The sequence below is a fragment of the Trachypithecus francoisi genome, unplaced genomic scaffold (genome assembly GCF_009764315.1).
Source record: "Trachypithecus francoisi isolate TF-2019V2 unplaced genomic scaffold, Tfra_2.0 Lachesis_group7, whole genome shotgun sequence".
Taxonomy (NCBI): Eukaryota; Metazoa; Chordata; class Mammalia; order Primates; family Cercopithecidae; genus Trachypithecus; species Trachypithecus francoisi.
Window position 1 is genome coordinate 99,563,230 of NW_022681472.1, and position 12,207 is coordinate 99,575,436.

Consider the following 12,207-nt stretch of genomic DNA (forward strand, 5'->3'; position numbering starts at 1 on the left):
GCTCCGCGCATGCGCACTGCGCGCCCTCCCGCAGGGACTGCTGGGCTGCGAGACGCAAAGCGGCGCCGGGCCGGAGCCGAGCGGAGCGGAGCGGTGGTGGGAGATGTGGCGACCGGTGAGGACCCTCGTGGCCCGGGGCGCCCGAGATCCTGCACACCAACCCCAGTGACCCGAGACCCGCAGGTCCCCAGACCCCGCCCCGGAGATCCTCGGGGCTCTTTTTCCCTCTTTGTGTTTTTGAGGCAGGGTCTCGCTCTGTCGCCCTGGAGCTCAGTGGCGCGATGTCCGCTCACCGCAGCCTCCGCCTCCCGGACTCAGGCGATCCTCCCGCCTCGGCCCTGCAAGTAGCTGACACCGCAGGCGTGACCGCGCGCGGTCAACTCTGTATTTAGCAGAGTCGGGGTCTCGTCATGTTGCTCAGGCTGGTCTCGAACTCCTGGGCTCTAGCGATCCGCCCGCCTCAGCCTCCCCGAGAGCTGGGATTTCAGGCGGGAGCCGCACCCGCAGCCCTGACGCCGCCTGCACCGGGAGCCGCAGGGGCCTCTCCGCCCAGCCCGGAGGCGGCTGCCTGGCGCCCCGGAGAGCGCGGTCTCCAGAGGGCAGGGGCTCCGCGGGGAAGCCTCTGGCGCCGCTCCCCTCGCGAGGCGGCCTCCCGGGGTCACGGACGCCTCCCTGCCCAGCCTGCTCCCCGGACCTCCTCCGCTCGCCTCCCCACCGGGGCCGCCCTGCCCTGAGGCGGCGGGCCTGCGGGCGGCGGCTGCACGGCGGGCTCTGCTCTGGGCGCCCCTGCCCCGGCTCAGGGGCGCGCTCCCCACGGCTCCGAGGCCCCCTCTCTCAGGCCCTTGGCGTCTCCCCGCTCCCACGTGGCCTCTGGGTCCCGTTCCACTGTCCCTGCGGTTAGGACTGCGAGGGGTCGGGGCAGAGGCCTTGACACGCATCTTACCCACCCCCTTCCCGAAGAGATGGAAGGGGCTCCCGGCGCCGTTCCTTTTTTTTCTTGGAATGTCAGCAGAGCTTGTGTTTGGCGATAAGCTAGCCTTGACGGTCTGGCTATTAATAGCACGGGTGGATGGCCCACTCGTGCCCCAGCCCAGCTGTGTGACCCCAGGGTGCTTCATGGGACTGGGAGGTGGCCTTCAGTGCAGCTCCTTTCAGGTGACAAAGTCTTCCCACGCGCTGGTCACTCAATCCCTCCCCAACCCCAGCGAGTGGACAGGTTGGTTTAGCCCCTGGTTAGGAGCTGCTCATGGCCAGTGAGCAGGACTGGGTCCAGTCCGCGTTTGAGGGTTGCCTGAGGCTGAGAGGGTCGCACACCCTGGGACAAGGACGGCATGTGTGGTCGCCAGACCCACTTACCCCGCCCAGACTCCCAATCTGTCTCTTCCTAACTTTGGGGACAGTTATGTGCCTCAGTTTTCCCTCCTGTTGAGGGGCACAGGGCTGTTGGGTTCCCCAGGCTCTGGTCATCCGTTCGTGGTTTTTAGTTTCTGGCGTTTTTCTGAGACTCCGCAGTTGCTTCTCACTGTTGCGGAGGCGCCGGTCTGTGGGCGCTGCATCTTCCTCATCTGCAGATGCTGGAAAACCAGACACGCTGGAACACGCACGTGGTTCTGCGGCCAAAGCACGCCCTTTGGTTGTGAACTTCGTGATACCTGTGTGAGTGTTACCTCAGACACTTGCTGCTCCCCAGGTAGTCAGCTGTGGTCTAAAGCCACTCTGGAAAGGGGGTTCTGTGTGTGCAGACCGACTGCACTCTCACTGTAGGAAAGCATGAGAGGTTGGGGCAGAGAGCACCCGTTTCATCTTGTCCAAACTGCAAGGCTTTGGAAGCGAGGGGAGCTGCCGGGATAAGTGTCACCAGGGACGGCTCAGGAGTGTGGGGGGAAGGCCCTGAGGATCCACCGTCTAAAAGACTGCTTATCTTCTGGCAGCTTAGAGGTCATGTTCTGGGTGAGGTTGGGGCTGTATGTCACGTGAGAATTGCCCCAGATCGGGCTCTGGGAAGTCTTTCTGGGAGGTGTGGCTGCAGGCTTGCCACCCCCACCCATAACCTCTCTGGACCTTGGGGACCTCTCCTGTGTGATGGAATTTCAGAGAGGATAGTCTGGGTGTGCTGGGCACCCCACATTCAAAGGAGTCAGGCTGTTGCACAGCCTCATGGGCCCTGGCAGGCACTGTGGGTTATCAGCACAAGAACTTGTCCACTTGGGTTGTGTCCAGGACCAGCCTGAGGCAGGGGCTGCTGCCATCTCTTGCCTGTGACCTGCTGCCTGTTGCTTGGCAGGGCCATGTGGGGTTCTGTTCAGTCCTGTGCTTCACAGCTGTTGGTCTCATTCGGCAGGCATTCATCGAGTGCCTGCTTGTTCAGAGATGGTGAGAGGTGGCCCTGCTCACAGTCTAGTGGGGAGACAGATTCTGTAAGTTAATAGTCACGCTGGCATGTGATGAGGGCAGTGGCAGGATAGGACCACAGTGAGCAAGGTGGAGCCGGGTGTGGGCATGAGCGAGGCTGCTGGTGGACCAGGGTAGGGTGATGGTGGCCTGGGGTCTACTGGAGGGATCTCTGTCCTGGATGAGAATAGGGGTGAGAGACGCAGCTGGAGCACCTGCAGTGCTGGTTCCTGAGGAGAGAGCAGAAAACTGTTGTTGGAGATAACGATCAGATAGCCATGACTGGCCCGGTGCGGTGGCTCAAGCCTGTAATCCCAGCACTTTGGGAGGCTGAGACGGGCGGATCACGAGGTCAGGAGATCGAGACCATCCTGGCTAACACGGTGAAACCCCGTCTCTACTAAAAAGTACAAAAAAATTAGCCGGGCGAGGTGGCGGGCGCCTGTAGTTCCAGCTACTCGGGAGGCTGAGGCAGGAGAATGGCGGGAACCCGGGAGGCGGAGCTTGCAGTGAGCTGAGATCCAGCCACAGGACTCCAGCCTGGGTAGCCGTGCGAGACTCCGTCTCAAAAAAAAAAAAAAAAAAAAAAAGATAGCCATGACTTTCCCGGCCTCACCTACTCAGTGGAGCCCGTTGAAATGCAAGCAGCTTGCGTTGTTGGTAACAGATGTGGTGGGTGGTGGTTGGGATAACCACCTGGAGGTAGCTCCCTTGCAGCCACTTATGAGCTGCTGTTCGGAGTCTCTCCACAGTCCCTGGGAACGGCTGCCTGATCGTGGGGCCTCTGGCCGTGCATGCGCTGGCACCAGAGGTGGCCAGTGTCAGGAGGTGCAGGTTGGGTAGACAGCAGGTGGATGACCCACCTACAAGTCGCTGCCCGGCTGCCTCGGGTTTTCCTTGTGAATCAGCACTTGCAGAGGTTTCTGTCAGCCCATCCTCTAGGGACAGGAGGTCATGGACTTTTCCCTTTGGCTTTCGTGTTGTTTGGAGTCCTTGAAATTTTCTCCAGGGCTCTGAGCTCTGGCCAGAAACCAGCTGGCAAGTCAGTTCCTTACTAGGTCCAGTGTTGAGGACCATGTTAGCGTCTGCGCCGGGGGGCATGACTGGCGGCTATGCACTGTCCTTTCCTCCCAAACCCTGACTTGTTAGAAGAGCTCTCAGTTGGAGAATTTGGGGTTGAGGGAGTTGTAAGACCTCATCATAGGTCAAGTGTGATTGGGAGACCAAGGTTCCTCAGCCTCCCGAGTAGCTGGGACTACAGGCGCCCGCCTCGTCGCCCGGCTAGTTTTTTGTATTTTTAAGTAGAGACAGGGTTTTACCGTATTAGCCAGGATGGTCTCGATCTCCTGACCTCGTGATCCGCCCGTCTCGGCCTCCCAAAGTGCTGGGATTACAGGCTTGAGCCACCGCGCCCGGCCAAGACTCCATCTTAAAAAAATAAACAAACCTGGCTGGGCGCGGTGGCTCAAGCCTGTAATCCCAGCACTTTGGGAGGCCGAGATGGGCGGATCACGAGGTCAGGAGATCGAGACCATCCTGGCTAACACTGTGAAACCCCGTCTCTACTAAAAAAAAATACAAAAAACTAGCCGGGCGAGGTGGCGGGCGCCTGTAGTCCCAGCTACTCGGGAGGCTGAGGCAGGAGAATGGCGTGAACCCGGGAGGCGGAGCTTGCAGTGAGCTGAGATCCGGCCACTGCACTCCAGCCCGGGCGACAGAGTGAGACTCCGTCTCAAAAAAATAAATAAATAAATAAATAAACAAACCTGTTTTTTTCATAAATTACCCAGTCTTGGGTAGTTCTCTTTTTTTTTTTTTTTTGAGACTGAGTCTCAGTCTGTCGCCCAGGCTGGAGTGCAGTGGCGCGATCTCGGCTCACTGCAAGCTCTGCCTCCCGGGTTCCCACCATTCTCCTGCCTCAGCCTCCCGAGTAGCTGGGACTACAGGCGCCCGCCACCTCACCCGGCTATTTTTTTTGTATTTTTTAGTAGAGATGGGGTTTCACCGTGTTAGCCAGGCTGGTCTTGATTTCCTGACCTCGTGATCCGCCCGTCTCGGCCTCCCAAAGTGCTGGGATTACAGGCTTGAGCCACTGCGCCTGGCCATAGTTCTCTTTTTTTTGAGGTGGAGTTTCTGTTTCCCAGGCTGGAGTGCAGTGGCGCAATCTTGCCTCACTGCAACCTCCACCTCCCAGGTTCAAGCGATTCTCCTGCCTCAGCCTCCTGAGTAGCTGGGATTACACACATGCGCCATCATGCCCAGCTAATTTTGTATTTTTAGTAGAGATGGGTTTTCACCATGTTGATCAGGCTGGTCTCAAACTCCTGGCCTCAGATGATCCACCTGCCTCGACCTCCGAAAGTGCTGGGATTAAAGGCATGAGCCACTAAGCCCGGCCTGGGTAGTTCTTTAGAGCAGTGTGAGAATGGACTCATACATTAGGTTTAGGGTTAGGCTGACTCAGACTCCAGCATGGGTAAGCACTGGTAGTGGCTGAGGGCAGGGGCGTGTCCTGGCCTCGTTCGATCCCACACAATTTCCTCTCTTTGCAGTTGCAGCTTTGCCATTTCCACTCTGCTCTGCTGCACAGCAGGCAGAAGCCCTGGCCGTCCCCTGCTGCATTCTTCAGGAGAAACGTCAGGGTCCTTCCTCCAAGGTAATGAGTCCTCCACGGGCACGTGCCTCTCACCCGGGCAGGCATGAATGGTGTCTGTGTGCGTGCAGAGGTGGCGGTCGAGGGCCCGAGGCTGGACCTTCTCCTGTACGCCCAACCAAGACAAGATATGTTTGCTCCTCAGTGCGGTGTGCGGGGACTAGAGACCCCCAGGTCCTGACCCATGGGACTATGCCCAGGGGTGGGCACGCCCTGACCACAGCGTTTAGAGCGGACAGCTAGCGAATCAGGAAGGTGCACATGGAGCGCCTGCTCTGACGAGCAAACCGGGTCATTCAGAGCCTGGAGGAGGGTGGGGTGACTGTAGGTGGGGGTCACACAAGAGCAAGAGCAGCAAGAAGAGATGTGGAGGGAGGGTTCTGAGCAGAAGGAAAGGCCAGACAAGGTGGTGAGGCCAGCAAGTCTGGACCACAGTGGGCAGATGGGCGGTAGCAAGGCAGGAAGGCTGTGGAGGGTAGACGCGGCCAGGCAGGGTAGGCAGGGTGAGCTGCCTGAGTGCCACTGGCTCGGTGAACCTGGCAGGGGTCTCTTTCTCCCGAGAGCTCTGCAGTAGGAGAACGTGTATCCCCAGGACAGATGTGGCTGGATGCAGAAAAAGATGAGTGTTCAGGCGCCTGCGGCCGGGTGTAGAAACAGATGAGTGTTCAGGCACCTGTGGCCGGGTGTAGAAACAGATGCGTGCTCAGGCACCTGCGGCCGGGTGTAGAAACAGATGGGTGCTCAGGCACCTGCGGCCGGGTGTAGAAACAGATGAGTGCTCAGGCACCTGCGGCCGGGTGTAGAAACAGATGAGTGCTCAGGCACCTGCGGCCGGGTGTAGAAACAGATGAGTGCTCAGGCACCTGCGGCCGGGTGTAGAAACAGATGGGTGCTCAGGCACCTGCGGCCGGTGTAGAAACAGATGGGTGCTCAGGCGCCTGCGGCCGGGTGTAGAAACAGATGGGTGCTCAGGCGCCTGCGGCCGGGTGTAGAAACAGATGGGTGCTCAGGCGCCTGCGGCCGGGTGTAGAAACAGATGAGTGCTCAGGCACCTGCGGCCGGGTGTAGAAACAGATGGGTGCTCAGGCACCTGCGGCCGGGTGTAGAAACAGATGAGTGCTCAGGCACCTGCGGCGGGTGTAGAAACAGATGAGTGCTCAGGCACCTGCGGCGGGTGTAGAAACAGATGAGTGCTCAGGCGCCTGCGGCCGGGTGTAGAAACAGATGGGTGCTCAGGCGCCTGCGGCCGGGTGTAGAAACAGATGGGTGCTCAGGCGCCTGCGGCCGGGTGTAGAAACAGATGGGTGCTCAGGCGCCTGCGGCCGGGTGTAGAAACAGATGGGTGCTCAGGCGCCTGCGGCCGGGTGTAGAAACAGATGGGTGCTCCGGCGCCTGCGGCCGGGTGTAGAAACAGATGGGTGCTCAGGCGCCTGCGGCCGGGTGTAGAAACAGATGGGTGCTCAGGCGCCTGCCGCACTCAGCATTAGGGGTTTCCTGCTGCCTTTAGCATATATGGAGCTCCTACTGTGTTCAGCATGCGTAGAGCTCCTGCTCTATCAGGCTTCTGCTATATTTGGCAAGTACTGGGCTCCTGCTGTATTCAGCAAGTATTGGGCTCCTGCTGTATACAGCGTGTGGGGGATTCTACTATGTTCAGCATGGGTGAAGCTCTTTTCCTTGCTCTGTACTGTCACGTGACTCTGCACGTGCTGACCTCACATCTTCTCTGTCTCTGCTGTGCTGATGACCATCCGGTTGAACCCTGCAAGGTGGACAGTGGTGGTGAATCTCCACAGTGTAGGTGGCCCCGGTCCATGAGGAGCACGGACCTGCCATTGAGTTGTTCCCTTTACCTGAGGAGGCATTTCCACGTCCCACGGCCCCATTGGCTGGGTCTCCGGACAGACCCAAATGAGACCTGCCCCTTATGGCCATCTGGTGCCAGGCTTTGGGGCAGGGGTATCTGGTGCAGGGGCTCAGGGAAGGGGACACTGATGCAGTGGTGTTCTCTGCTGACCACACCGTCAGAATGGCTGTGCACACAGGAGTGAGAGGTGGTGCTCGGGGAGGCGGGAGGGCAGAGATCAGAGCCAGCTGAATGTGGGGAGTGGCGCCTCCAGGCTGTGTTGTCTCCCCTCAGGTTCTCGAGCCCCACACCCCTGTGGAAGAAGGTGCTGTCTACCGCAGTCATTGGGGTGCCCCTGCTCCTTGGAGCCCGCTATGCCATGGCAGAGGCACGGGAGAAGAGGAGGATGCGGCTCGTGGTGGATGGCATGGGGCGCTTTGGCAGGTAGGAGGGCCCAGCAGCGGTTGGCGGGGGGTGTGGTGTGGCGGGGGGTGGTGCAGCGTGGTGGGCGGGGGGTGCGCCGTGCTGGAGTGCCTGCTCCAGATACCCTCACAGGCATGGGGGGTGGGGCTGGGAGGGCTGCAGGGCTTTGCTGAGGATTCTACAGATGCCTTTCAGGCATCCTTTCCTACATGGGAAGGTACTGGCTGAAGGGACAGTGAGCCTTGCTGGGCCTGTGGGGTGGGGTGTAGACCAGGATCCTCCACACTGGATGCAGCTGCCACAGGCCCTTCCCCAGATCAGCCTTGGTGTGAGTGGGGAGGGGCTGCAGCCCTGGGCTGGTGCCTTCTCCCTCAGGCTTCTAGGCTGGCAGAGAAGCAGCTGCCCGGCCTTCCTTCTCTTCTCGCCCTATTCCAAGGTTTGGGCCTGGGAGAGGAGGCTGCCTCTGTCTCTGCCCCTGAAGATGGGCAAAATTGGGTTATTGCTGTCAGGGCCCTTTCTTTCTCCTTTACCTTACAGTGCAGAACTCAGGGGGAGGGTGGGGACACATTCTATTGGAACCCTTGGGCGGGCATTCCTGCTTTTGGTCAGATCCTAGAATTCCTGCAGCCACAAAGCCCTGCCTAGCCTGAGTCTCGTGGAGCCAGCTCTCGGCTTTGAGAGAAACCTGTTAGCCCAAAGCCCCTTTGAACGGAGTGGCAGAGTGGGAAGGAGGCAGGGAGGGTATGGTCCTGTTCTGACCGCCTCTGAGCATCTGCCAGGCCTAGGTCAGTTTCGCAGCAAGTGCCTTGGCTTCTGGTGCCTTCGGGGACTTCACCAGAAGCGTCACAGAAATTTCCTCCAGCAGTGAGTGGAAGCTTGTGGATAGCTGGGCACTGCAACCTCCATATCCCAGGTTCAAGCAGTTCTCATGCCTTGGCCTCCCGAGTAGCTGGGACTACAGGTGTGTGCCACCACGCCCGGCTAATTTTTTGCATTTTTAGTAGAGATGGGGTTTTGCCATGATGCCCAGGCTGGTCCCGAACTCCTGAGTTCCGGTGATCTATTTGCCTCAGCCTCCCAAAGGGGTGGGATTACAGGTGTGAGCTACCATACCTGACCTAAATTTAACTTATTTTTTTTATTTTTAATTGTTTTTTTTTTTTTTTTTGAGACGGAGTCTCGCTCTGTCGCCCAGGCTGGAGTGCAGTGGCCGGATCTCAGCTCACTGCAAGCTCCGCCTCCCGGGTTCCCGCCATTCTCCTGCCTCAGCCTCCCGAGTAGCTGGGACTACAGGCGCCCGCTACCTCGCCTGGCTAGTTTTTTGTATTTTTTAGTAGAGACGGGGTTTCACCGTGTTAGCCAGGATGGTCTCGATCTCCTGACCTCGTGATCCACCCGTCTCGGCCTCCCAAAGTGCTGGGATTACAGGCTTGAGCCACCGCGCCCGGCCTATTTTTAATTTTTTATTTAACTTACTATTTTTTTTTTTTTTTATTTTTTGAGACGGAGTTTTGCTCTTGCTGCCCAGGCTGGAGTGCAGTGGTGCAATCTCGGCTCACTGCAACCTCCACTTCCCGGGTTCAAGCAGTTCTACTGCCTCAGTCTCCTGAGTAGCTGGGATTACAGGTGCCCACCACCATGCCCGGGTAATTTTTGTATTTTCAGTAGCGATAGGGTCTCACCATGTTGGCCAGGCTAGTCTTGAACTGCTGACCTCAAGTGATCCACCCGCCTCGGACTCCCGAAGTGCTGGGATGACAGGCGTGAGCCTCCACATGGGCCATGCCTGGAGTTTTCATTGGGGTATTAATACTTGGGCAGGATTGATTGAAAATCTCCAGTTTCTCAGAAAATCCCAGGAACTCAGTTTCCAGCCCCAGCCCTCCCACTCCCATCCCCATAGGCCCCAAAGTGGTGGGTCTTCGCCTGGAGTCCCTCCTTAGCATAAACCCTCAGGGCCACCATGGAAAACAGAGGCACTCCTTATCACTCAGGAAATTCCAAGGACTGAAGAAGGGACAAAGGTCAGACCTCTCTTTAGGTACGTCCTACATGATTGGACACCTTTGACGATTACAGGCTTGTAATTATTGTACAACAAGAGTCCCTGGGTCAACTGCAGGGGCCCCGTGTGGCAGCTGTCTGATGTGTACATAAAGCGTTATGGGAACACAGCCACGCCCATGTGCTCACGCATGGCCACCATGCCTACAATACTCCCCATCTCATCTTTTTCAGAAACATTTCACTGCTTCCTGTTTCTCAGTGTGAGTTTGTCTGATGTTTGCTCCTGTTCATACTCAGTCACCCGTTTGGGCAGGAGTCACACAGGAGTGACACTGCTCTGCTTCTGTCCTGCCGGGGGCACGCGATTTCAGTTTCCCCTTTTGATTCCCTTGTCATTAGCCCTATGGAGGCAGTTGAGATGATATGTCTGTTCTCACTGCTCCTCCACCCAGCAGTTTGTTTCTTTCTTTCTTTATTGAGACGGAGTCTTGCTCTGTTGCTCAGGCTGGAGTACAGTGGCGACATCTCGACTCACTGCAGCCTCTGCCTCCTGGGTTCAAATAATTCTCCCAGCCCCAGTCTCCCGAGTATCTTGGATTACAGACATCTGCCACCACGCCCGGCTAATTTTTTTTAAATTTTTAGTAGAGACGGGGTTTCTCCGTGTTGGCCAAGCTGGTCTTGAACTCCCGACCTCAAGTGATCCATCTGTCTCAGCCTCCCAGAGTGCTGGGATTATAGGCGTGAGCCACCGCACCTGGCCTCCTTCCAGCAGTTTAGCACTCACTGATACTTTTTTTTTGAGACGGAGTTTCACTCTTGTTGCTCAGGCTGGAGTGCAATGGCGCGATCTCGGCTCATTGCAACCTCTGCCTCCCAGATTCAAGCAATTCTCCTGCCTCAGCCTCCTGAGTAGCTGGGGATTACAGGCACGCTCTACCACGCCTGGCTAATTTTGTATTTTTTAGTAGAGGTGGGTTTCTCTATGTTGGTCAGGCTGGTCTTGAACTCCTGACCTCAGGTGATCCGCCCACCTCAGCCTCCCAAAGTGCTGGAATTATAGGTGTGAGCCACCACACCCGGCCTCCAACATTTTATTGTGAAAAACTTCAAACATACAGCAATGTTGAAAATGCTCCGTGTTGGCCGGGCGCAGGGCTCAAGCCTGTAATCCCAGCACTTTGGGAGGCCGAGATGGGCGGATCACGAGGTCAGGAGATCGAGACCATCCTGGCTAACACGGTGAAACCCCGTCTCTACTAAAAAAAAAATACCAAAAAACTAGCCGGGCGCGGTGGCGGCACCTGTAGTCCCAGCTATTTGGGAGGCTGAGGCAGGAGAATGGCGTAAACCCGGGAGGCAGAGCTTGCAGTGAGCTGAGATCCGGCCACTGCACTCCAGCCTGGGTGACAGAGTGAGACTCCTTCTCCAAAAAAAAAAGAAAAAGAAAATGCTCTGTGAGGCAATGCTGGGTGGCTCACGCCTGTAATCCCAGCACTTTGGGAGGATGAGGCGGGTGGATCACCAGGTCAGGAGATCGAGACAATCCTGATGAACACAGTTAAACCCCGTCTCTACTAAAAATACAAAAAATTAGCCGGGTGTGGTGGTGGGCACCTGTAGTCCCAGCTACTTGGAAGGCTGAGGCCAGAGAATGGTGTTAGCCCCGGGGCAGAATTTGCAGTGAGCCGAGATCGCACCACTGCACTCCAGCCTGGGCGACAGAGCGAGACTCCATCTCAAGAAAAAAAAAAAATTAAATCCCTTCTCCCCCAAGCACAAGTCTATGGGACTTTTCCACATCTTTAACTTTTGTTACAAAAGTGTTGTGTTTACTATAACAAATGTTAATAGTAGGAAAGTTAGAAAGGTAGAAAGCTCCCCTTAGACCCGCACCAAGGTAGAAGCTCTCCAAGAATGTTATCCACACACATTGGCTTCTGTGTCAGCTCACGTTCCCTTCAGTGTACAAATGTGACCTAAAACGAGGCGCACCTGCCCTGCCCTCGGGGTGTCTCCCTCTGCAGTCCACAGCTTCACATGGCCTCTTAAGTACCTCAAGGGTAAAAGGATTTGAACCTTTTATTATTAAGTACCTCAAGGGTAAAAGGATTTGAACCTTTTATTATTATTATTATTATCATCATCATCATTATTATTTTTGAGACAGTCTCGCTCTGTTGCGCAGGCTGGAGTGCAGTGGCACAATCTTGGCTCACTGCAACTTCCACCTCCTGGGTTCAAGTGATTCTCTCACCTCAGCCTCCCGAGTAGCTGGGATTACAGGCATGTGCCACCACATCCTGCTAATTTTTATAGTTTTAGTAGAGACGGGGTTTTGTCATGCTGGCCAGGCTGGTCTCAAATTCCTGACTGCAGCTGATCTGCCCACCTTGGCCTCCCAAAGTGCTGGGATTACAGGAGTGAGCCACTGCGTTTGGCTACTGCAACTGCAATCTCTGCCTTCCAAGTTCAAGCGATTCTTGTGCCTCAGCCCCTCCCAGGTAGTTGGGACTACAGGTGTGCACCACCACACCCAGCTAATATTTGTAATTGTAGTAGAGACGGGGTTTCACCATGTTGACCTCAGGTGATCCACCCACCTTGGCCTCCCCAAAGTGCTGGGATTACCGGTGTCAGCCACTGTGCCCAGCCTAACCATTTTTGATATAACTTTTCTTGACTCTGTGTCAAAACTGCTTGCTGTATCAACAGACTCAGCTCTAGGTGATAGAAATCGTTGTATTGGCTCACATGCACACAGGCATTGATTGTGGAACGCAGGGTGCTGCTGGGGTCTTGTGCTCGTGCATACAGGTAGGGGTAGATGGGGCAGCTTGTCAGGACAGGCAGGCTGGTTTGCAGAAAGGGCAGCTGGGCTCGGCCT

At 56.6% G+C, this 12,207-nt stretch overlaps 1 protein-coding gene across 4 annotated transcripts in view; it reads left to right on the plus strand.

Annotated features, from left to right (window-relative positions):
• Nucleotides 1-12,207, plus strand: part of ADCK5 (aarF domain containing kinase 5) — a 17,514-nt gene continuing 5,307 nt past the window's right edge. Inside the window, exons 1-4 of one of the 4 annotated variants that reach the window (XM_033202218.1) lie at nt 89-115; nt 1,504-1,656; nt 4,944-5,047; nt 7,185-7,334. In XM_033202218.1, the coding sequence (XP_033058109.1) occupies nt 104-115; nt 1,504-1,656; nt 4,944-5,047; nt 7,185-7,334 (419 nt within the window). In that variant the 5' untranslated portion in view covers nt 89-103. Of the gene's footprint in view, nt 116-1,503; nt 1,657-4,943; nt 5,048-7,184; nt 7,335-12,207 lie in introns of all 4 variants that reach the window. The other 3 variants (XM_033202219.1, XM_033202221.1, XM_033202220.1) reach the window with 3 other exon arrangements.